This window comes from Mizuhopecten yessoensis, unplaced genomic scaffold, assembly GCF_002113885.1.
Source record: "Mizuhopecten yessoensis strain PY_sf001 unplaced genomic scaffold, ASM211388v2 scaffold10529, whole genome shotgun sequence".
NCBI classification, from domain to species: domain Eukaryota; kingdom Metazoa; phylum Mollusca; class Bivalvia; order Pectinida; family Pectinidae; genus Mizuhopecten; species Mizuhopecten yessoensis.
In genome coordinates, this window is record NW_018408592.1 from 978215 (window position 1) to 1005991 (window position 27777).

At 38.0% G+C, this 27777-nt stretch overlaps 1 protein-coding gene across 1 annotated transcript; it reads left to right on the forward strand.

Annotated features, from left to right (window-relative positions):
• Positions 1–283: 283 nt before the first annotated feature.
• On the forward strand, positions 284–4943 carry LOC110460989. The gene is made up of 2 exons (XM_021514247.1): positions 284–729; positions 3462–4943. Exons 1-2 carry the CDS (start codon positions 330–332, stop codon positions 4448–4450), a joined length of 1389 nt encoding a protein of 462 aa, XP_021369922.1. The 5' UTR covers positions 284–329; the 3' UTR covers positions 4451–4943.
• The last annotated feature ends 22834 nt before the right edge of the window (positions 4944–27777 follow it).

Consider the following 27777-nt stretch of genomic DNA (forward strand, 5'->3'; position numbering starts at 1 on the left):
TTTAATTATCTCCTTACGTCCCTGGTCAGATTTCTGACCCCTGGCTAGTTCACTGTGATTACAGTTCAGTCCCCCCCGTCCGATTGGTCAGTCCCTATGAGCTAGTGGTCACTTCGGCTCCGCTCCCAGCTGGTATTTAGGTGTTGGCGCCAAACTGTCCATTCTTTCTTTCGACACATTCGAGTCTTGTCACAATTTATGATAGACGAACATTACGAATCTACGATCAACGAATACGAGAGCCCAGGTATCCGGGCAAAAGAAGATGATTTAAATCGTAGTCTACCTGTGTAAATGGACAGGTTATCCACTGCCAAGTAATTCTGTGAATGGCGTATGAAACAAGAAATCAACCCCGAAAGGACTATAAAGCCATGAACGAAGGGGGGTCGCCAATGTATTCGTCTGGAGCAGATATGAGCTCTCAAACGTCGAACTTGGACAGTGACGATGATACGATAACAGAAGCAGTACTGGAGGCAAGCGTCCAAGATGACACCGATCTGTTACACAAGAGCGCAAACGACCGGGATGCGGAAGTGCGCGGTTTGAGGGACGAGTTGGAAAAGGCTAAAACCAGACGTTATGTGAGGGATCGAGAAAGGGAGATTGCTGCCTTGAGGGAGGAACTGAGTAGGCTCGGGGATGACGATTCCTCGAGGGTGAAGCACACGAGTCGGAGAGACAGATCTCGGACAAAAAAGGCACCCGTGGTGAGAGAAGCAACAGGTGAGACGCATACGGACTATGATGTCGACTTGAGAAAGGTAAAAAAGATGGACGATATGGTTGCGAGGGCAAACAAAAAGTTAAAGACTTTCATGAATCCAGAGAGTGAAATTTCAAGCTCTGATGAGTCGGATCAGTCCAGCAGGGCCAGTAGAGACAGTAGGGCTCGTAGACAAAAAAAGACAATGAAATCTGGGCTAAATTCCAAAGCAGGTGACATAGTTAGGTTTCCACAAGCTTATCCACACCATTATTTACAGTACGAATATGTCAATAGAAACATAGAGTTCGGGGACCTTAACTTTCGGTTGTTTGTAGCCGGGGAGTTGGAGGTAATAGCCCGGGCGAGCATGAGTGAGGAAAAGGCCGGTCGAACAGCCTTCCTCATGAAGATTACATATTATTCTAACATCTATGAATGGAAAGCGTTGTTGGCATGGTATGCTGCTTGGTTGAGAAGGATTGAGTTGGGAGAGAGTAGGTGGAGAGATGATCCCGCATCAATTGAAGTGCCAATTTTGGCCAAGCATGTGTTGAGACAAGAAACGAAAGGGAAAGGTACCGGTTCTAGTGCGAATGTGAAAGTTGAGAACAAAAGTGTGTATGAAGGAGAGAGAGTGTGGTTTTGTGTGATGTACCAAAAGAACAGATGTGCAGAATCAGGAGACCATGAGGGTGAAATTAGAGGGGTCAAGAGGCACCTGCTCCACATATGTGCAACATGTTGGAAAAAGGATGGTGCCAAACGGGTCCACCCTGAATGTATGGCAGTGTGTCCCCATTCGTTATGACTAGGAAATACTTGTAGGAAAGTTCATAATTCTCAAGAGGAGGAATTGTTCCTGCCTTCATTTGTAAACTTTCCAGAGACGAAGCAAGAGCGGGTAGAAGTTCAGGGAAAGGTTGATAGTTTCTGCCCTCGTAATAAGGCCTTTATTATCGAGGATTTAAATGTGGGTAAAAAAGGGTCAAAGGATGACAATTTCAACAGTAGAGTTTTTAGAGAGCATAATGCGGTTAAAGCGATTGGTGTCCCTAATTTCAAAGGGGCAAAGATTCCAGTTCATTCAGGAATAAATGTTCAGTTTTTAAGGGAACATCTAACGGAATACCGTGACTCAGAAATATGTGACCTTTTAGAATATGGTTTCCCTATAGGCATGGCCCATGAACCTGTACATAATGTAAATAAAAACCCTGAGGGGGGTCTCGGTACAGTTCCTAGAAATCACAGAGGGGCTCGGGAATTCCCAGGGGCAATGGCGAGATGTTTAGAGCAGGGAATTAGTTCGGGTGCTATACTTGGTCCATTTAAGGAAAATCCGTTTACAGGTAAGACCGTGGTGTCTCCGTTGAATTCCGTACCAAAAAAGGACACAAATGAAAGACGTGTGATTCTAGATCTTAGTTGGCCTGAGGGGGATTCCATAAACGGTTGTATTCCCAAGGAAAGTTACTTAGGGGTCCCTATATCACTTCAGTTTCCGCGTGTGGATGACTTGGTCGAGTTAATCAAGGAAAAGGGTAGAAGTTGCCTTCTTTTTAAGAAGGATCTGAAGAAAGCTTACAGACAGATTCCTATTGATCCAGCTGACATTCCCTTTCTGGGGTTTAGTTGGGATGGGGAATTATTCTTTGACAGAGTGCTTTCTATGGGGTTGCGGTCCGCGGCCTATATATGTCAAAGAGTGACTAGTGTAGTATCCTTTTTAGCCTTAGTGGAAGGTTTCCAAATTTTAAATTATTTAGACGATTTTGCAGGGGCAGAGACGCAGGAGAAGGCAGAGACAGCCTTTGTTGTTTTAGGTAGTTTACTAGAGATGTGTGGTCTTGTAGAGTCTAAAGCTAAGTCTGTTCCTCCGTCTACAAAAATGGTCTTTTTAGGGGTTTTATTTGACTCGGACGAGATGACGTTGGAGGTACCACAGGAGCGTCTACAGGAAATTTTATTATTGGTAGGAGAATGGCAAGGCAAGGATAGTGCTAGCTTAAAGGAAGTACAGTCTTTGTTGGGCAAGCTCATGTTTGTTGCCTCGTGTGTTAGACCAGGCCGCATTTTTGTCAGTAGGTTGCTCAATTGGTTAAGAACTTTGCATGAGGATCCTTTGGCTATTTTGAGCATTCCAGATGAGGTGCAGAAGGATTTGCTGTGGTGGCAGGTGTTTTTATTGCAATACAATGGGGTCTCCATGATGGCAGTGGAGAATTGGAGTCACCCAGACGGGGAGTTTGCCTCTGATGCATGTTTGTCTGGCTGTGGAGGTTTTTTCGGAGGCAGATATTTTCACTCCACTTTCCCCGAGTTTATTTTGAACAAAAAACTTAGCATTAATGCCCTCGAGTTGCTGTCGGTTACCATATGTGTTAAGCTGTGGGGTCAGCATTTTAAAGGAAAAAGAATGCTGATTTGGTGTGACAACGAGTCTTCCGTAGCGGTTTTGAATTCGGGAAGGGCAAGGACAAAGTTTATGCAGAGTTGTCTGAGGGAGGTGTGTTTTCATGCAGCTGTGGGGGAGTTTGAGGTAAGGGCTAGGCATATTGTCGGTTCTGAGAATCGGATTCCCGATCATCTTTCCAGATGGCACCTCAGCGCAGACCACAGAGACAAGTTTTTTCAGCTAGTCAATGAGTGGGATGTGGTTGAAAGTGTAGTATATCCAGAGTCGTTTTTATTTGTACATAGGTGGTAAAATAGGTGGTAAAATTTTCCCTTTTCTTTACTTGATTTGCAGATCCCGTCCTGGTGGCCTTGAAGAAGGATTTATCCTTTACAATGAGATCAGCCTTCGCCTCTGGCTCCCTAAGGAATCTCCACACTCAGTGGAAAGCCTACTTCCTGTTTTGTGAAGTTTTCAACTTCCAGTCCCTACCCACAGATACAAATATTGTGTGTCTTTTTATCCAGTTTCTCAGTCGTTCGATGCGCAGCACTGATTCTATTCGTAATTATGTAAGTGGGGTTAAAACCCTTCATCTCCTTTCAGACATTCCCTTTGTCGTGCGTCAGTATGAAGTGAGTTTAGCCTTGAGAGGTATAGCTAGACTACATCCCCATCTTCCCCTTAGGGCAGCGCCCATGACCCCCCTCATCCTTTTGGATATTTACCGAGTCTTAGACATGGAGTCTCCAGCACATACCAGTTTCTGGTGTTTGTTCTTGTTTGCCTTCTTCCTGTTAGTCAGGAAGTCCAACTTAGTGTCGGACTCTGTTCGTTCCTTTGACCCTCGAAAGCAGTTATTACGCCGTGATATCTTGGCAGATGAGAACCTGCTGCTTGTTGTGCTCAAATGGTCCAAAACCAATCAGTTTGGGCGCAAGTTGGTCAGGTCCCCCCTGATTTCTATCCCGGGGTCCCCCCTTTGCCCGGTTCAGGCCTTCCACAATATGTGTAGTTTAAATCCTTCCAAGGCCGATAGGGCTGCCTTTCAGTTATCAGAAAATGGGAAAAGTCGCCCTATTACTTACCCTGTTTTCCACTCCTTCTTGAGAAAAGTGTTGGCTGAGGCAGGACATGATCCTGCTCCTTTTTCCTCACATAGTTTTCGGAGGGGAGGGGCTACGTGGGCCTTTAGTTGTCAAGTTCCGGGGGAGACAATCCAGGCCTTGGGAGATTGGTCTAGTGATGCATACAAATGTTATCTAGAGTTTTCCCTCGAAGATAAACTCTCGGTTTGCAGACACATTAGAGATTCCATAGTCATAGTGCAGGCATGTAATTAGGTTAGGAGTTTCCGGAGTGGGGGTATTTTGGGGGGCCGGAGGCTTGGCGGGTTTATTTATTAGGATTTACCCCCTTTTTCACTGGGATAAGTTAGGCTTTTGAGTGTAATATTTGTATTATAAATGTTGTCTCAGTTTAAAATGTATCAGTATGTGAAGGAGAGTGGTGTACAAGTAGGAGTGAGGTACCTGTAGATGTACCTGTAATACATCTGCATGTAGTGAGTATACTGATATTATATAGGACAAATGATGTACTTCTTGATATAAATTTTGCATCACTGTATGATATTTATGGGTGCAGTGCCTTAATATTTGTGAATTTACATATATGTGACATAGTTAATTGGTTTCCTATTTACTTGATATGGACTTTATCTTCTGGAACCAATTAATATCGTCTTTATATACATTTGGCACTGCACCCATTTTCTTGTGAATAATGTTGATTTCTATAATAAATGTTAACTGGCCTTTTTTTGTCTGGTTTTGTTATGGGCGGTTGGGTTGATAATTAAGATAAAAGCCTACAACGTCACTATATGTTATTTTACATTCTGACTGCGTCATCCGGAACAATGGTTCAATTAAGTACCAATAGGTAATTGACATGCTACCGATCAATCTTCTACAAACATCCGGACATCATCGGGGATGAACACGGCAACTTTAACAAACCACAATAGAGATCTTCTACAAACATTCTAACAAGTTTATACAGAGAATATCAACAAGTATAAACAAACTATAAACTTAAGGATCCAAGTCCCACTGCAGACAAATCACTAGAGAATTCCTACTGTTTATTTGTATACACAGTAATCTCCCCTAATTTTGTTTTTGATATAACCATAACGTTACTTCGCCAGGGTCTTTCTGTTCATCAGAAAGCTGGGTTAGAGCAGGTCCAGGATTTGAATCCCGGCCTAGCCTAACTGATATTTTACACTCGAAGGACTCTTGTTGATTATCATTGTTATATTCATTTTTTTGTTTTTTTTCTCCATAAAAGGAAAAAAAGGTGTTTTTTTTCCAAAAAATATTGATCAAAGCAATATTCATGCCAGAAATATATTTCAATGCATAGTTAGATAAAAAAAATTGTGATACCTGGTATGTGGATCCTGAAATACATCAGCACTCATGTTTCCTATATTTATGTAAATGTATATGAAACAAAGTTCCTGTATATGAAATGCATATAATTAGACTTCTTACATATTGTTTTAGAAAATGAAGACAGAGCCAATTTCCACTAAGGTATTTATTGTGCCAATATAGGAAAAGTATAAAACAGATAAGAAATCTGTTCTTAATCGAACAAATCACGTAGGGAACCCGAGGGTTGGGACGATCGAGAAGATTGTCGCACAAAATAAGACCTAAATTCATTTATATGGGATTTGATGACGTCATTTAAAAAGAGATAGAATCAGCTGTTTTATTTTCCTCAAGCATCACTGATCAACAGGGATTACAGGTGCTATTTTAGGACATTTTAATTCAGCAGTGAATAATTTGAAGATAAAGTTCAAATACAAATCTGTCTGAAGATCTCTTTCCTGTTTAGGAAAGCAATCTTGTGCTAAACTTGTCACGCAGTGTAAATACTATTATATAGTTTTGATATGCGATTTGTAGCAACACAAATTATCGCAAAGGACAATGTAATGACGTCATTTTGTGGCAAAAGCAAAAAAGACAGCGTTTCGGGACTAATTTATTTGACATGATCCAATTAAGAAGAATCTGTGATGCATATGACAAAAGAAATATATCAAAACGGTTAACAATTCATACACAATCTTAAGTTGTACAGTTGACTTTAATGTCAAAGGTACCCTTTATTGTTTGTCAATGTCTGAAGGATAACACTATATCTTTCTGAGTTCATTCCTTTGTGCTGACGTGAAAGGATCAGTGACTAGAATGATCATCATATGAACATTATGGCTACTAACTCATTTCCTTTCTGTGGTATATGACGTTTAGCTGTGTAATCGAAATTCTAATATCGGAACAATATCCTCGATATCGGCAATCACACCGACAATGGTACAATCATTAGCAAGGCACATGCTGACCGAGTCTAACAAAACATACTAACAAGGAATGCTTATCCCGATTGGGAGCTAATAGCTAATAACTGGATCTATAACAGAGTTTTCTGGATCAAAGCAAAACTAATCATGTTGATTTCCCATCCTCATTGAAGCTGAACTGGTTCGATAGCTGAACTTCGTGATGGAAGAGAAATGGTTTTCTCCACTATTAGGAGTTGTAAAGGCCTACGATAATAAGCTGATCATCATTTCTATAAGATACAAACTCAGTAAGCAGTCATGCGGTTAAATCGGATTGATTCCATTACTACTTTCAAAATTTTACCACAAATAGTTTTAAGGTTACATGCATCATTTTAATAAACATCAAAATAAAAGTAACCTGAAAATGTCTTCAGGACTAGGTAAAAGGGATACCAGGCATATATTCCCAAATATGAACCTCGACCATTACTTAGGTGATGAATCTCAACCTTAACCAGGGATACTTACACTAAAGAGTTATTATCTCTATTACAGAGGGGTATACTATTTTTATGACAGAACTATCTGCCTGATTACTATAATAGGAAGCCACTTACCTAGCTGTTACTATGCCAGCAGAGTTCTATTGGCCTTATTACTAAACCAGAACTTATATATATAATTAACTGGCCTTGTTACTAAGACAGAACACTATTGACTGTGTAACTATGACAACACTATCGACCTTGTTACTATGACAACTCTATCAACCTTGTTACTATGACAACTATTTCAGATTTTGTTACTATGGCAGAACACTTTTGGCCTTGTTCCTATGACAGAACACTTTTGGTTTTGATACGATAGGAGAACACAATCAACCTTGTTACTATGACAACTCTATCAACCTTGTTACTATGACAGGACACGTTTGGTTTTGTTACGATAGGAGAACACAATCAACCTTGTTAGTATGGCAGAATCCTATTGTCCTTGTTAGTATGGCAGAATTTAACTGTGTTGACCTTGTTATTGTGACAGAGCTGACTGTATCCTTGTTACTATCGCAGAATCCTTTTGTCCATGTTAGTATGGCAGAATTTAACTGTGTTGATCTTGTTATTGTGACAGAGCTGACTGTATCCTTGTTACTATGACAGTTGTGATGACCTGGTTACTGTGACAGCTAGCGTATACAATTGTTTCATGGCTTTTTGAGGAACAGTCAAAACTATCATCTCAAGTAGGGGGAAGTCCTGGGGAACTGTTTGCCGGAGGGTAAACAGTTCCCCAGGACTTCCCCCTACCTCCGGATGATAGTTTTGACTGTTCCCCAAATAGCCATGAAACAATTGTTTTATTACCACATACATATTAGTATCAATGCTGCATGTTATGATGTTAATTTGTTTAAAAATAACAAAAGAGGTCCAAAAAAACGCTTCAACAGAGCTCTCAAGGGGGGATTTCTTCGCATCGAATTTGCGCCAGGTAACAGTTCGCTCTGACCAGTAAAACACTTTTGACTGTTTCACCCCTACAGCTGAAATTGGACAAAAAGCCAGACACAGTCAAAAATGACTAGTTACAATTTATATAGTCTATTGGGTAATAAAACTGACTATTGACCTTGTTACTATGACAGAAAACTATCGGTCTGGAAACTATAACAGAACTGACCATTGACCTTGTTATTATTGCAGAACTGACTGTATACTTGTTAACTCTTTGTACTTCAACAGAAGGTAATATGACCCAACATAGCGTCATTAGCTCTTCATACATTTTATATCTATGTAATCAATTCAGGAATATAAAAATAATGTAGTTGACCCTAATGAGCTAATGTTAACAACTTTCCCTGTTGTTATAATTAAACTAAGATAACTTTGACTCCTACACACAATCAACAAAATTTGCAGATCATTTAACCATGGCTGTTGTTTCCGACCTTTTCCCTTCTATATGACAGTATTCACTGAAATAAGCACCCCTTGTTTCTGACGTGTTTCCTCCCATAGGACAGTATTCACTGCAATAAGCACCCTGTTTCCGACTTTTTCCTTCTATATGACAGTATTCACTGCAATAAGCATTCCCTGTTCCCTTCTATATTACAGTATTCACTGCAATAAGCACCCTGTTTCTGACCTTTTCCCTTCTATATGACAGTATTCACTGTAATAAGCACCCCTTGTTTCTGACCCGTTTCCTTCTTTATGACAGTATTCACTGCAATAAGCACCCCTTGTTTCTGACCTGTTTCCTTCTATATGACAGTATTCAGTGCAATAAGCACCCCTTGTTTCTGATGTGTTTCCTCCTATATGACAGAATTCACTGCATTAAGCACCCTGTTTCTGACCTTTTCCCTTCTATATGACAGTATTCACTGTAATAAGCACCCCTTGTTTCTGACCTGTTTCCTTCCATATGACAGTATTCACTGCAATAAGCATTCCCTGTTCCCTTCTGTATTACAGTATTCACTGCAATAAGCACCCTGTTTCCGACCCTTTCCCCTCTATATGACAGTATTCACTGCAATAAGCACCCCTTGTTTCTGACCTGTTTCCTTCTATATGACAGTATTCAGTGCAATAAGCACCCCTTGTTTCTGACGTGTTTCCTCCTATATGACAGTATTCACTGCAATAAGCACCCCCTGTTTCCGACCTTTTCCTTCTATATGACAGTATTCACTGCAATAAGCATTCCCTGTTCCCTTCTATATAATAGTATTCACTGCAATAAGCACCCCTTGTTTCTGACCTGTTTCCTTCTATATGACAGTATTCACTGCAATAAGCATTCCCTGTTTCCTTCTATATGACAGTATTCACTGCAATAAGCATTCCCTGTTCCCTTCTATTTTACAGTATTCACTGCAATAAGCACCCCTTGTTTCTGACCTGTTATCTTCTATATTACAGTATTCACTGCAAGAAGCACCCTGTTTCCGACCTTTTCCTTCTATATGACAGTATTCTCTGCAATAAGCATTCCCTGTTTCCGACCTTTTCCCTTCCATAAGACAGTATTCACTGCAATAAGCATTCCCTGTTCCCTTCTATATAATAGTATTAACTGCAATAAGCACCCCTTGTTTCTGACCTGTTTCCTTTTATATGACAGTATTCACTGCAATAAGCACCCCTTGTTTCTGACCTGTTATCTTCTATATTACAGTTTTCACTGCAATAAGCACCCTGTTGCCGACCTTTTCCTTCTATATGACAGTATTCTCTGCAATAAGCATTCCCTGTTTCCGACCTTTTCACTTCTATATGACAGTATTCACTGCAATAAGCATTCCCTGTTCCCTTCTATATAATAGTATTCACTGCAATAAGCACCCCTTGTTTCCTTCAATGACAGTATTCACTGCAATAAGCACCCTGTTTCCGACCCTTTCCTTCTTTATGACAGTATTCACTGCAATAAGCATTCCCTGTTCCCTTCTATATAATAGTATTAACTGCAATAAGCACCCCTTGTTTCTGACCTGTTTCCTTCTCTATTACAGTATTCACTGCAATAAGCACCCCTTGTTTCTGACCTGTTATCTTCTATATTACAGTATTCACTACAATAAGCACCCTGTTTCCGACCTTTTCCTTCTTTATGACAGTATTCACTGCAATAAGCATTCCCTGTTCCCTTCTATATTACAGTATTCACTGCAATAAGCACCCTGTTTCTGACCTGTTTCCTTCTATATGACAGTATTCAGTGCAATAAGCACCCCTTGTTTCTGACGTGTTTCCTCCTATATGACAGTATTCACTGCAATAAGCACCCTGTTTCCGACCTTTTCCTTCTATATGACAGTATTCTCTGCAATAAGCATTCCCTGTTTCCGACCTTTTCCCTTCTATATGACAGTATTCACTGCAATAAGCATTCCCTGTTCCCTTCTATTTTACAGTATTCACTGCAATAAGCACCCCTTGTTTCTGACCTGTTTCCTTCTATGACAGTATTCACTGCAATAAGCATTCCATGTTCCCTTCTGTATTACAGTATTCACTGCAATAAGCACCCCTTGTTTCTGACCTGTTTCCTTCCATATGACAGTATTCACTGCAATAAACACGCCCTGTTTCTGACCTGTTTCCTTTTATATGACAGTATTCACTGCAATAAGCATTCCCTGTTCCCTTCTATTTTACAGTATTCACTGCAATAAGCACCCCTTGTTTCCTTCAATGACAGTATTCACTGCAATAAGCCCCCCTTGTTTCTGACCTGTTATCTTCTATATTACAGTTTTCACTGCATTAAGCACCCTGTTTCCGACCTTTTCCCTTCTATATGACAGTATTCACTGCAATAAGCACCCTGTTTCCGACCATTTCCATTCTATATGACAGTATTCACTGCAATAAGCATTTCCTGTTCCCTTCTATATTACAGTATTCACTGCAATAAGCACCCTGTTTCCGACCTTTTCCCTTATGTATAACAGTATTCACTGCAATAAGCACCCCTTGTTTCTGACCTGTTTCCTTCTATATGACAGTATTCACTGCAATAAGCATTCCCTGTTCCCTTCTGTATTACAGTATTCACTGCATTAAGCACCCTTTTACCGACCTTTTCCCTTCTATATGACAGTATTCACTGCAATAAGCACCGCTTGTTTCTGACCTGTTTCCTTCTATATGACAGTATTCACTGCAATAAGCACCCCTTGTTTCTGACCTGTTTCCTTCTATATGACAGTATTCACTGCAATAAGCATTCCCTGTTCCCTTCTGTATTACAGTATTCACTGCATTAAGCACCCTTTTACCGACCTTTTCCCTTCTATATGACAGTATTCACTGCAATAAGCACCCCTTGTTTCTGACCTGTTTCCTTCTCTATGACAGTATTCACTGCAATAAGCACCCCTTGTTTCTGACCTGTTCCCTTTTGTATGACAGTATTCACTGCAATAAGCATTCCCCCTTGTTTCTGACCTGTTTTCTTCTATATGACAGTATTCACTGCAATAACCATGCCCGGTTCCCCTTCTGTATTACAGTAATCACTGCAATAAGCACCGCTTGTTTCTGACCTGTTTCCTTCTATATGACAGTATTTACTGCAATAAGCACCGCTTGTTTCTGACCTGTTCCCTTCTATATGACAGTATTCACTGCAATAAGCATTCCCCCTTGTTTCTGACCTGTTTTCTTCTATATGACAGTATTCACTGCAATAAGCACCCCTTGTTTCTGACCTGTTTCCTTCTATATGACAGAATTCACTGCAATAAGCACCCCTTGTTTTTCTATTATGTGTCCAAGTTAGCTATCTCTTGTACATATTCAGAGGTTATATCAACAAAAGACTTGTGTAATAGCAGAGGGGAAAACAAATTTCTTCAATCTTGTTAACAGGATGATTTTATCATGAATATTTATGTATTGGACGGGGAAAAAAAATCATTTTTTTTCAATAAATTACCCCTTAGGAATATCATTTTCTTGGTGACAACAAATTGTCTACCATTACATTTTTTCTTACTGTGAGAAATATTGGCTAAATTAAATATACTCCTGAAAAGCACAATACTTCAATTTCAAGCATTGATTTTTTTTTTTAACCACTAGATTTTTGAATGAGGAAATAAAAGCTTTTTTTCTATTTTCATCAGCCCTTATTTCAGCCATAGGCTTATTAGTGACCCAATCTTGACCATTGAAGTTTTTAATGACTGATCCAGTCAAAGGTCATAGTGACAATCTCATATCCAGAATTTTAAAAGTTGGCCACTTATTGTAAAGGATATCCCCTATGCATCATTTCTACAAAGTATCAACAAATTTGGCCTCTTTGAACTAATACTGTTGTCTCAGCCAATCAGAGGCCACGACAGCCATCTTGCATCAAAAAACATAAAAGCTGGCCATTCACTGTTAAGTATATCCCCTATATATCACTCTCAGAAAATGTCATGGTAATAATCACACAATTTTGCAAAATTTGTCCTTACAAGGCTTGAAATTATAAAAGTACAAATGAAAGGTACTACAAGGGCAATAACTTTGGGAAAAAAGTTGAAACCAAATTATGCGCTCAACTACATGATGTATTGATTATGCATATAGTTTTGTTGAAATTAGCTTATTATTCACATGTACTTGTTCACACTAGGTTTTATCCATGGATGTTCTAACATTTGTTAGTTAGGTGTTAATGTCATTGTATCACCTCCTAATTTAACAATAGAATCAAATGCTAACAGAATAAGTCTATTACGTTCCATTGTGTTAGGCCACACCCCTGAATTCTTACTTGAATGTTTAGCCAGACAGACAGGCCGATTATCTGATTTCAGTTATAACCCAACCCCCTCCCCTTATACCTTTATGGCATGGGGGTGTAATATCAAACACTGATTGCTGTTGGAGTTCAGATTACATCCTTGTTGTTTTGTAATAAACAGTGAAAAACAGGTGGTCTGTTGCCTTACAGTATGGCTATCATGTTCACACTTTCCTCCAAAGCTCATCGTCACCTGCCGACCAGGAGGTTCGACATGTAGGTGGTAAGAAATGTCAAGTATAGCATTGGGTACAGAAACGGCACAGCTAGAAGCTAAATAAATAACCAGATATAGAAAATGTCTGGAACATCGGAATGCGCTCAGACTGCTTAATCCAACGTTGATCAAATATATCCATATTAATTTTACAACCAAATCAATTTCCTGTCTGGGACAAAACATACCTTTCAAGGTTTCTATGTTTCTCACATTAACTAGGTAAGGCTTTCAAATTGGAATTACAAGAAATAAAAGAGAAAGAGAAAACTTATGGATATTTCCCATTTACAAACAATAGGTTTGTCTTGATCAGAAAAATCCTTTACAGGTTTCACCAATGTATCAACCTATATTACTGTACTGAGTTGTTTCTTAAATAGTGTTATCTTGTTCACTGTGCGTAACAAAACTAACCACACCAATGAATTCATCACAAACACTGAGACAATGGCAATTAAGGCATTACAGCTAGTAGCGACAAACATTTTAATGTTTCAGATTACTGCTTTATCAGCTGACATCAGTATGATTTTGTTTCCTTTCTCCAGTACTGAACGAAGACTTAAAGCAGACAAATGTAGTCTGAAACATTTTTTACAAGACCCAATACAGCGAGTTAAAAAAAAAGTTGTTGCAATTTGTGTTCTAGAGATGATATAAACATGTACAATCATGCAAGATGATTCTTGAATTATTTTGACTATCAGTAATATAGTGAATTATTAAAATCCAATATTAGTGATTAAAACAAGCCATTCGGATTGATATGTCTCACCTATGCCCTGCTTTGACCATCAATGCACATATCAGAGAAACTAACTTAAATGCAAAAATTTAATGACTAATGTTGATGGAAATGCTGACCAAGTCAATGGACCATGAAAGGTAGGCCGCATCCAGTATTTGATGCATGGGTTGAGATGTACTACCTAAGATGCATCTACGGTCCAAGTTGGTCTAGCACTTATACTTTCAGAGAAACTAACTTAAACACAAACACTTAATGTTAATTGATGCCGCCATCACCGGAAAAGCAACACCTAAGTCTTGCGAGGCTTTTTATTTTAATATTCTGTCAATACCTGATAAAGATTTTTTGCAAAAATTGTCCAAAACATGCTTTCCAAGGTCATTTCTGTAAAATGCTGTCACCTTATATTAGTAAGTCTCATATACCTATCGTGTCCATTGTGACATCATGATATAATCAGAAAGTCTATTTGTATATTAAATTTCATTACCATATATTTACATTTCCACGACAAGTTCCTCTATAAGCATGACCAGGATAAATTGTGTTCATAGAGATATGAACGCCATTGGATCAGTGTCATTTTGAAGCTTAATTTCTCCTCGCGCCTTGAGTAACATGAGACAACCGTTCGAAGCAAACACTTTGATGACGTTAGGCTGTTCTAGGAATCTCGTTTGCATTGGCAGACACTTCAATATCGAAATAGAAGGTAACATCTATATTTAGGTCAATGATAACAAAATATTTAGAATGTAAAGATAGGTTGAACGGTATTTTTTCAATGTTCATGCAGGTATAAATGCCAATCGGTTATTACATACTTATTTACTACCAGGCCCGAGTTATTTCATGATGTCACGTACAATGGGTTATATATAACTGGACTTCATACAAAAATATATGAATAGAGTGTTCGCAAATTACAAGTGATGGGAATTGGAAATATTTTTGTAGTCAATTATTGGAGGCATGTAACTGATCACTTATCGATTATAAACAGTTTGCATGCTAATTTTAGAATATTTTGTTTGTTTCTCTTGTTAAAAGATAAAGGTAAATTTTGAATTAAATGTTGCAATCACAAGAATATGAAAGCTTTGAATCCATTCTCTCTAAAGCTCAAAAAGTCATTAAACGGGAATAAAGCCTTCCAGTCTGATATTGTTTAAAACACCTCTGAATAACTTAAATTAAACGAAAAACTATACCAGTTCAAATCACTTTTGAGACACAAAAAATGATTTACTGCATTTTCTTTAAGTTTTCCAAAGGTTGCTTAACTTTACCAACAGTGCTTTTCAATTTAAGCATTGATTAATTAGATTTATTCTTTTTATCGATTAATTTTGTATCATCTTTCTATCACTACTAGATACCACAGTTATCATGTGATGAATGTCAGGTTTCACTACAATTTACAATCTGACAACAATTCAAAGACACCCATTGCAACGATACCGCTAGCTGCCATTACAGGGATTTAAAGCTAAATCATTTAATCACACTGTCTTACAGAACGGAAGCCTGTAAGTGTTCGACAGTTGTCAAGTGTTTCTGATATGGACCCGTGTTACTATATTTACCCAATCAAGGGGAGAGAAGATAACCTACTAAGTTCGGGTTCGAAACTGTTGACAGCTTATCCTTTATTTCAACGTCAGGATAGAAGTGTCGAAATGCTTGACCTTTTGTCTGTGCGTCGTCCACAGAGCCCATTTAAAGCCTATATTATAGACATTTGTAGACCTTTTTGTACTCTTGTACAACATAATGGTTTCCTCTAATATGACACAAAGCTTGACCGATGAGAGTTTATGAAACAAGAGATATGACCAAGGAGGAGAAAGGATAAACTAATTGATTTTTTATGGCTGATCAATGCACAAAAAGGTCAGAATAATATCGTGGCCATTAACTCATTCACCCCTGTCTTCAGGGGTAAATGAGTAAGTGGTTAAGAGAAATGATGTTATGGGTGTGTTTCTTTGACGACAATGGATTTGTCTAAGTAGGCTTTTGTTCTCCTCTTACTTTTTTTTATCATCATATTTTTAAAGAAATTTCGGTGCAAACACAATATTGTTGACCATTTAAAAAAAAATCATTAATTAAAGAACAATCTTTCATAATTATACTTAATAGATCTTTATTACAGAAAAGTGTTTAATAGATGTTCACGAAGAATAATATTTTAAATGTGTTCATTAAAAAAACACACCATTTTATAGACATTCACTATAAAAGAACAATATTAATTTTATGACATTCAGTAAAACACAGTATTTTATTCGTGTTCACGAAAAACAGTATTTCATAAACATTTACAAAAGAAATTTATAGGTGTTCGTAAAAGAATTATATTCAATGGATGAACAAGTTTTATAGAGAGTAAAGAAGTAGTGGGTTAATTACCTGTGAACTCTATGTGAAATAATCTAGCAACTTAGCGGTATTTGGTTACATGTGGAACAAGTATGTAACAAATGCATTTGAGAAAAAAAAATTAGTTGAAGAATATTTTAGAATTTCTCAAAAAGAATGACATTATTAGAAGCCCCTGTATTACTGTCTTATATCTTCAACTGTACTTAATTAATTTTACATCTGTTTGCGTTCGTGACAAACCCTGAAATAAATTAAATGAAAGTCATTAAAACCAGGTCTTTGCTGTCAGGTAATGAACCAATTTAATCACATTTCCATGAAATCAGATTTCAGAGGAGTAACAACTTATGCACATTTTGCACTCTTGCAGAATAAATTTGTTTCTGATATTGTCAAATGCTTAACTGATGTCGAGTTCATCGACCTGAAGCATCTATCAGTCTATAGCTACATATAATGGGTTCTGTCTCTACAACGACCCAAACCATGCCTATAGGGACACATACCCACAAACTGCTGGCAAAGAATTCCTCCCTCGAACATTAAATAATGAAATGAACTCCCTCCCCCCCAAACTAGAAATTGAACAAAAATGTTTTACTCAATATTTTGTCTTAATTCCATTACATTTAACCAGTTTTCAAGTTATCTTTCCGTGGCTGACTGACCATTCCTGGCCCTGTCAAGCTTCAAAAGTATCTGTGTCAATTTGTCAATTTGATTTATAACAATGCAGAATTTCTAAAGTCAGAAAGAACGTTCCAAGCCATTTCAGTGGAATTGAAAAGGCAGGGGCTTGGAGGCATTGAACATCATCCGTCTTACAAAGAGGCCTTAATATCATCATTTATTATTGTTGAAGCATATAATGAAAAAGTTATGTACTTTTGTGCAGCAAAAATGATGTGATCTAAACCCAGCTTCACATCAGGTCTATATGAATTTTTCAGGTTCGTATTGTTGTAATCATAATTATTGAACATCACATAAGACAATTACTGTACGATATCACATACTTGTTGTGAATATTTCAGGGAAGATAGGCATCACTGCCATAATAACATAGAATTTCTTTAAGATTTTTTTTCATTCAAATTCACAAGATGAATGGTTTTAATTCATTACAACAAATTGATTTGATTTCCAGATTGAGTAACATAATTTGACAAATCCATGGTTGACAGCAGCTTTTGATTTATTTCCCTTGTTTTGGTCTATCTCCTGGCTGGCATTAGTGAAGGTGTAAATAAATTCTCATTTTATTCAGAACCCTTGTAGGTAATTAAGGTTGGTATTTCAGCCAGGATTAAAACAGGTCCAGTAGCCATGTATTAATAAATCCTGATTTTAGTCACACCCCTGGTAGGTATTTCAGCCAGGATTAAAACAGGTTCAGTAGCCATATATTAATAAATCCTGATTTTAGTTAGACCCCAGCTCTGTATTTCAGCCAGGATTAAAACAGGTCCAGCTGTGAGCCATGTATCAATAAATCCTGATTTTAGTCACACCCCTGGTCGGTATTAGACAGGACTTCAACAGCATAATTTCAACTTCAATAGCTATTTTCATGTATAGATAATTCCTGATTTTAGTCAAGACCCCTGGTCGGAATTTAAGCCAGGACTACAACAGGACTGTTAGCTACTGTCCATCAATCTGTGGATTGAGAAGCTGATGATAAAGAACATAACATTATCAACATCTGTAACTGACATCTGTAAAATACAATTATTAATATTCATGTGTGCAGACATACTGAATTTGTCTCTTTTATCGGGAAACATTGATTGGAGTTGTCCTATAACAGATGTACTATTGATGGAGAAATTACAGAAGGATCACGGGACAGGTTATGTGTTACTCCTGTGGCTATCGTACACAGAGGCAAACAATGGTATTCAGGTTGTTTACTTCTGCATGTAGTCGTGTAACAGATGCATATCTATTGTGACAAAGAGCAGAGTCATGCCAACTAGCAAAAGCTGATTTCACTGTATAGCTTAATAGCATGTGTGTCAGCTCCAGTAAAGCAGTTTCTGATGCACATCGGAAAAAACAACATTCTCCCAGGTCTTAGGAGATTCAACAGTACATGGTCTATTTAGAGCAGATCTAGATGCAAGTGATCACAAGAGACAGGGGAATTGTAAGCTGGCGGAGTGTCTGTCTAGAGTTCATAGGTCCTCGATTCAAATCTTTGTCTGTTATGTAAATGTATTGTGACTTAATTTTTTAAATATCCTTGTCTTAAGATTTATTTCTTGCCATGACAAAATTGTTCAAAGCTGACATTTGACAGTGCAAGTTAAGGACAACATCAGTGTTATAGATACAAGAATAAAAATGGCAAGCCATTGATATCAATTCCCTTGCATGCAAAACCTGTTTTGAAGCACATATACCTTGCATCTTGTAAAAAGTTTATAATTCATATAGTTACTTATCATTTGGACACCTTCATTCTATAATAATGAGTTTTTTTCTATAAGTCCACAGTTTATAAAATTGATAGATACAACTATATATAATTCTATAAATTGTACCCTTGACTCTTGCTGTAATACAATGAAACACAATCTAATTCTAAATATGTTAATACTTGACGTTTGCTCCAGTACTGTATCATTTGGATGAGAACCTTTCCGTCTTCCAAAATCTGATGAAGAAGAATTTAATTAAACAAAAGCAAGGGAGATAACTGTTTTCTCTCATAGATATAGATGTACCAGCCTCCCAGGTAAGATATGTACTAGGTAACACCCCTTATCTCACAAGTACTGGATGTTAACTGGCATCAACAAAGCAATTACTACACAACTCCTAACCCTCCTTACTAATTGAGGGTTATATTGAAGTGGAATTCAATTACACATAGGCAAGACAGATAACTGTTTTTCTCAATCAAGTAAGGGCAAGGGAGATAACTGATTTTTTTCTCCCATTTTCTCTCCGATACATTATTTATGCATCAGGTTGTATGATTTTTTTTAACAATGGAACATGATTAAAGAGAAGACCAGAAAGTAAGGGGAACCCCAATTAAGAAAAGGAGACCACACTGCTAATAATGTTTATCTCCAGTGAATATCAAATAAAATATTAATTTCTATTTGGTTTACAAAGCGGATAAGATATACAAGTTTAAATTACTGGTAACTTAAACAAAATTTACCTCTACTTGTTAGGTTACAGTTCATGAATCAGTATTGTATAAAATACCGGCATAATTTATATACAGTACTTCAGTTTTCCAAAACCTCAATGTTGGGGGAAATTAATTCAAATTAGAGACACTGACATCATCTAAAGAAAATGAAGAAGTTCTTTCTTTGCCTCAAAAACATTAATAGAAATAGCAACATGTATGCTGACACTAAAATAGTAACTCGCAATGAGCCCATGTAATGGTATCTGTCCCAGTACAGGCAAAAAACTTCAGAAATCTACACACAGTAACCTCCCCTTAATTTCACTTGAATTGATATAAGGACTCGCAAGACTAAATCATTTACTATATGTTATTACTAAGCTTTTGAGCCAATAGTGTTAATATTTGAAGTTAAATAATGGTCTAGATTCACAGATACATACCTTACAAAGGTTACAAAATATATTTTTGGGTGGGTTTGGTAGCATATAAGAGCGCTACAGGCATCTGCTTTTGACAACCGGAAGTTTACACGCCAAACCGGTGAAGTGGGACAGGAACACCCCCTGACATTTGACCTCATATCAATCCGCCATTACATGTTAAAATCTACTAAAACTATACATTTTTGTGAAGATATCATTCAATGTAAAATATGTCAACAATAACCTATCTAAATTAATCAAAGGCACTGATTAAACCAAAATAAATTTTAGGTAGGGATAACAATCGTATGAAACACTTACTGATTGGCTGATTAAGTTGCATGAGTCCTATAGTGCCTGCCAGGGTCAGGACACTTACATTAGACAGCTAGCTTAGTTGGTTAGAGCAACAGTTTAATGATCTGAGGTCCAGATTATGTTTACCGTTGGAACACCTTTTTTTTTGTATCATTAATATTTGTCCTATGAAAGTCCTCCAAGGTATGGTTTCCATTTTAGAAATGATTCATCAAAACTACGTCTTCAGGCATTTCAAAGCAGTCTCAGCATCAGCACTGTCTGTTATTGTTCCATCCACCCTTCACCACCTTGCTTGTTCAAGTTTATTTATTCATTTATTTTGTTGAATTATATAGGTACATCATAATATTTCTTGCTGTATGTTTCTATCTATGTTTTTATTGTATCATGTATATTTTATTTTGTTTTTTGTTGTTGCTTTTTGTGTGTGTGATGTTACTTGTTCAGGAAAGAGATAAGGCCATCTAGGGTGAGACAACACCTGGTCAGCTGGTCTGAGCATTGGATAAACCTACCTCCCTGTCCATAAAAATCAGGTTGGGGCCGCTGGCTCGCAGCACTTTGTTTGTTCTACAGTTTCAAGCATACTTGGCATTTTTCTTTCACTTTCCAGATTCTCTATTGTAAATGAGTTGCTCTTATAAGTGTAAGGGACATGCACGCCTGCTAGCTATTCATCAATGATTCTGACTCCGACCGTAGTGATCGTGACGGCTGATACAGGGTACCTGAAGCTCCTGTAGGTACTGGGGAGCTGTTCCATTCAGTGCCTTGTATGTGCGCACCAATGTTGTATACTACGACCTGTATCGTACAGGTAACCAGTGCAACGAATAAAGCGTAGGTGTGATGTGCTCCCTCTTTCGATTACGAGTAACTAGCTGTGCTGCAGTGTTCTGGACCCACTGCAGACGACTAGTCAGTTTGTCAGATATACCACAGAGCAGGGAGTTACCATAATCCAACCGAGAGGTAAAAAGTGAATGCACCAAAATCTTGCATTCATCTGCAGATATGAACTGCCGAATACAGCCGATGTTCCTGATCTGGTAGTAACAGGATTTGGCAATAGCGTTCACTTGTTTCTCCATGTTCAATGAACTATCAAAGTATACCCCTAGGTTTTTAACAGCTGGGACAGTCTCAATAGTTCTGGCACCGACCTTGAGCTGGAGAGCCATTGTTTGCTGACACTTTTCCTGATTAAGCTTTAGCATGTTGGCGTTCATCCAGGTACTGATATCTGTCAGACGAGCTTTCAGATTTTTTGAAATTGTATTCCAACTGTCCTTTGGTTTCATGACCATGTAAATTTGTGTGTCATCAGTATAGCAAAGATAGCGAAGGCTATGGCGACGACAAATCTCTCCAATCGGTTTGGAGTACAGGCAATATTGTCATGGTCCTAACACCGACCCTTGAGGAACCTCGAAATCTAGCACTTTGTCATGTGAGGTGGTAGATCCGATGGCAACACACTGTTGTCGTTCACTCAGGTAAGACTGTATCCAGCATAGTGCTGTATCAGTCACTCCATAAGAGTACTCGAGACGTTTATAAAGTATGCCATGGTCGATGACATCAAATGCAGCTGACAAGTCCAGCAAGACAAGCAACGCTCTGCACTTGTTATCCAATGCAGAAGCTATGTCATTAAGTACATGTAGAAGGGCCGTCTCAGTAGAGTGTCCCCTGCGGTAGGCCAATTGCATGTTGTCATGGAGACTGTTTGCATGGATATGAACTTCTAAACGCCGGGACACAACCTTCTCCAAGATCTTTGACAGAAAAGGCAGATTTGATACTGGGCGGTAGTTCTTCAACTCCTCCTTGTCCATTCCAGGCTTCTTCAACAATGGTCTAACATTTGCCTTCTTGAAACACAGTGTAACCTTGGACTCAGCCAATGATATGTTCATGATTGAGGTAATCAAAGGGAGCAGGGCTTCAAGACATTGCTTCAATAGGTCTGTAGGCAGTGGATCAAGCTCACAGGACTTTGATTGCGAGGTCATGATGATATTGCGCAACTCGTCCTGGGTTGTTGTTGAGAGCTTTGTCATTCTTTTCTCTCAGAATCTTGCCACAGCTACATGCTTGTGACCTTAACAACTGACAGAGATTTACCTTTGTTGTTAGTCTGTACGGCAAGACAGTATTTACCAATCTTTGGAAATCATCATCCAAACCTTCTTAGAATAGAAGATTTCTCCTCTTATCATTACATTGTTTGACCTTTGAAATCCAATTTGACTCAGAAATAGATATGGTCTTGGAAAGTTGAAGGTTTATGAGCAAGTTATTGTGCAAAAGCATGTACACAAGCATTCCATCATCCCACACCGTGGGACTGTGACCACTTAAAAATGTAACTAGAACACAGACAGCTCATGATCAGCAGCTAGGACCGTGTGGTGTGCCCGACCATAAATATCCCCTCAATTACAAAGCAGCAGCCACAGCAATCATTTCGGACTTAGGATATGGGTTACAAACATTACACATGTAATTATGTAATTTGACATCAAGTACAATTTACCACCAAGTATGAACAAGTTATAGCCCAAAAGGTCTCCGCTATCTTGAATTTATGGATCCTGTATATATCATATTATTCATGTTTGATATTCACCAAAAACCATTTACCCTCATGATCAGAAAAGATATTACAATATTTTTTTTGAAAGCATATCCCCATTAGTGACCTTGACATTGGGAACATTAAACTCCAATTACATATCTGCATATAACAGTGTATTGTCATGTGAAATTTCTGAAACAATTTCTGGTAGTGAAAGTGTGGGCAGACGGACAGACACTGCGATTGCTATAGGGTACCCACATCTCTGTTGTAAGATCTTCATATTTAGTACCTTAATCTATAAAGTGCAAGTTGGGTCCATATCTAATACCTCTTCTTAAGTGCAACTTTTATTATCCTCTGACCTTGACCTTTGACCTCTTAAATCTAATCAGTCTAACATATTTATAATGGTGATTTTTTTATGTGAGATGATTGAATACATGTCCAACTGGTCTAAAAAGTAATGTCCAATTTTAACACCTTTCCAATACACAACGCTGTGACCCTTCACCTTCAAACTCTAAACTGCACTTTCCATTAATGGCTACTATAGTGAGCAATGCTTGAAAAAAAGAAAACATATCTAGAGGCATTATTAGAACTGATGTTATCTTTCACTCATTAAATCTAACTATTTGCAACACCCATGGATCAAAATTGGTAAATATACAACAATTAGTTTTTTGAAAAGTCGTGTCCCACAAATTTTAGATTGTCTGATAGACTGCTTCACAATATGAGGCAGAACAATAGAAATATGGTGACAAAGAATACACCCTTAAGGAAATATCAAAGGTAGTATACACCCTTAAGCATACATGCCATAACTTTTCGGTGCAAAATGGTGAGATCATTTAGTGAGATTTGGTCAAAATTAGTGAGATTTTTTCTTAGAATTAGTGAGAAATTTGTGAAACATTTAAAACATACATTATACTGCATATAACATTGTATTATCTCATTTTTGTTATTCTGAAGCCTCCAATTACTTTGTAAGAACCAAAATTGAAGATTTATTGACATTTTAAAGGATTTTAGGGAGGTTTACACGTGACATGAGGTCCAGATAAAGTAATCAACACTTGAAAGTAAATATATCACTTCCATCAAAGGCAAAAAAAAATGAATAATGAAAAGAAGTAAAACTTATAGAGGAATGTCCTCGTTACCCAGGTTAGAAAAAACATATATCTTAAAACATTGGAAATATTTAATATTCATTTGCTGAAAAAAGTAAACCAATACATACTACTTCCACTATTTTTATATATAACTTTATATTATTGTAATAATTATTGCAAGTATATAATTGTGAAGAAACTTGTTTTCTTGTGTTTATGTTTTTTTCATCAACACTCAAACCCATCACGACGGCAAGAAAATAAATTCTGGATTCAATGTCATGAGGGTCCGGTTTCGATTTTATAGTCATGACTTCCATTTCCGTTTGGGTAAACCATGCATGTTTTTGGTTGTAGTTAACAGCTCTTATGTTGCTGTTTAATGTTTATATCAACTGTCATCACATACTAACTAGCAACTAGCCCCAACTGGATGTGGGATCATTGATTTAATTGCTTGACAATTCACACATCGGTGAGCAAGTCAGGCACTGCTAAATCGGCCAGCCGGGCCATTCACAACTTTCACACCTATGCTGCTTATTAGCCTGTCCTGTAATGTAAGTGGCTGGCGTGTGACTTCAGACCTCTTAGTGACCTAGGTCAGTGTGAATCCATGTAGCTATTGTTTATTCACTAAGATTGACCAAATTTAGTTTCTTTTCGTGAGACCGATTGAAATTCGTGAGAAATGGGTCTCACGCCGTGAGGATTTTTTCGGAAGCAATTTTCGTGAGTCTCACACCAAAATCGCTAGATATGGCATGTATGCTTAAGGAAATATCAAAGGTAGTATACACCCTTAAGGAAATAGAACAGGTAAGATACACCCTTAAGGAAATAAAACAGATAGGATACACCCTGAAGGAAATAGATTTTTTGCTATATTAGAGGATTTTAATTTTATTTTTCATTTGTCCAACAATCAACCATTGACTTGTTAACCTGCTCCAGCAAACACATCTACAAATGTTTTGGGAAAAATTCATACAGAGGGTCACAGCATCTCCTATACAGCTGTATCACTGTTCTAGGGATCTTAACTTACTCAGTATATATTATTCACACAGAGGGTCAAAGCATCTCCTATACAGCTGTATCACTGTTCTAGGGACCTTAACTTTACTCAGTATATATTATTCACACAGAGGGTCAAAGCATCTCCTATACAGCTGTATCACTGTTCTAGGGGCCTTAACTTTACTCAGTATATATCATTCACACAGAGGGCCACAGCATCTCCTATACAGCTGTATCACTGTTCTAGGGGCCTTAACTTTACTCAGTATATATCATTCACACAGAGGGTCGCAGCATCTCCTATACAGCTGTATCACTGTTCTAGGGATCTTAACTTACTCAGTATATATCATTCACACAGAGGGTCACAGCATCTCCTATACAGCTGTATCACTGTTCTAGGGACCTTAACTTTACTCAGTATATACCATTCACACAGAGGGTCACAGCATCTCCTATACAGCTGTGTGTGTATGTATCACTGTTCTAGGGACCTTAACTTTACTCAGTATATATCATTCACACAGAGGGTCACAGCATCTCCTTTACAGCTGTATCACTGTTCTAGGGATCTTAACTTTACCCAGTATTTATCATTCACACAGAGGGTCACAGCATCTCCTATACAGCTGTATCACTGTTCTATGGATCTTAACTTTACTCAGTATATACCTTCACACAGAGGGTCACAGCATCTCCTTTACAGCTGTATCACTGTTCTATGGATCTTAACTTTACTCAGTATATACCTTCACACAGAGGGTCACAGCATCTCTTATACAGCTGTATCACTGTTCTAGGGATCTTAACCTTACTCAGTATATATCGTTCACACAGAGGGTCACAGCATCTCCTCCTATACAGCTGTATCACTGTTCTAGGTATATATCATTCACACAGAGGGTCACAAAATCTCCTATACAGCTGTATCACTGTTCCAGGGATCTTAACTTTACTCAGTATATACCTTCACACAGAGGGTCACAGCATCTCCTCCTATACAGCTGTATCACTGTTCTAGGGTTCTTAACTTTACTCAGTATATACAATTTTCACAGAGGGTCACAGCATCTCCTATACAGCTGTATCCCTGTTCTAGGGATCTTAACTTTACTCAGTATATGTCATTCACACAGAGGGTCACAGCATCTGCTATACAGCTGTATCACTGTTCTAGGGTTCTTAACTTTACTCAGTATATACAATTTACACAGAGGGTCACAGCATCTCCTATACGGCTGTATCACTGTTCTAGGGATCTTAACCTTACTCAGTATATATCGTTCACACAGAGGGTCACAGCATCTCCTTTACAGCTGTATCACTGTTCTATGGATCTTAACTTTACTCAGTATATACCTTCACACAGAGGGTCACGGCATCTCCTATACAGCTGTATCACTGTCCTAGGGATCTTAACTTTACTCAGTATATGTCATTCACACAGAGGGTCACAGCATCTTCTATACAGCTGTATCACTGTCCCAGGGATCTTAACTTTACTCAGTCTATATCATTCACACAGAGGGTCACAGCATCTTCTATACAGCTGTATCACTGTCCCAGGGATCTTAACTTTACTCAGTATATACCTTCACACAGAGGGTCACGGCATCTCCTATACAGCTGTATCACTGTCCCAGGGATCTTATCTTTACTCAGTATATATCATTCACACAGAGGGTTACAGCATCTCCTATACAGCTGTATCACTAGTACTGTTATAGGGATCTTAACTTTACTCAGTATATATCGTTCACACAGAGGGTCACAGCATCTCCTCCTATACAGCTGTATCACTGTTCTATGGATCTTAACTTTACTCAGTATATACCTTCACACAGAGGGACACAGCATCTCCTATACAGCTGTATCACTAGTACTGTTATAGGGATCTTAACTTTACTCAGTATATATCATTCACACAGAGGGTTACAGCATCTCCTATACAGCTGTATCACTAGTACTGTTCTAGGGATCTTACCTTTACTCAGTATATATCATTCACACAGAGGGTTACAGCATCTCCTATACAGCTGTATCACTGTCCTAGGGATCTTAACTTTACTCAGTATATATATCATTCACACAGAGGGTCACAGTATCTCCTATACAGCTGTATCACTGTTCCAGGGATCTTAACTTTACTCAGTATATATCGTTCACACAGAGGGTCACAGCTTCTCCTATACAGCTGTATCACTGTTCTATGGATCTTAACTTTACTCAGTATATACCTTCACACAGAGAGTCACAGCATCTCCTATACAGCTGTATCCCTGTTCTAGGGATCTTAACTTTACTCAGTATTTATCATTCACACAGAGGGTCACAGCATCTTCTATACAGCTGTATCACTGTTCCAGGGATCTTAACTTTACTCAGTATATACCTTCACACAGAGGGTCACGGCATCTCCTATACAGCTGTATCACTGTTCCAGGGATCTTAACTTTACTCAGTATATATCGTTCACACAGAGGGTCACAGCATCTCCTCCTATACAGCTGTATCACTGTTCTAGGGTTCTTAACTTTACTCAGTATATACAATTTACACAGAGGGTCACAGCATCTCCTATACAGGTGTATCACTGTTCTAGGGATCTTAACTTTACTCAGTATATATCATTCACACAGCATACCTTGATGGTGAATGCCATTTCAATTACAATATTCTTAAGATGATATTGACGTCAGCGTAGAAAGAATTCTATTTATATATAAGTATACCAGATTGAAACAAGTCATGATTTTCATGACTTTGGCATTCGGAACCAAATCATGCAGACACGATATTGTTCAGGACTCAATCTTTCCGCTGCCAAAGCATAATAATTATGAACTACAAATTGAAGCCAGTTTCATGTCCTTTTTAATGCTTCAGATTGAAATTGATTGATTTTATCATTTGATTTTTTTCTAGATGGAAGTTTGACTAAATTCTGTCTTGCTCATCTAGAAAAATGCACAGAAATTCTAAAACCTAGTTAGGTGTAAAAGAT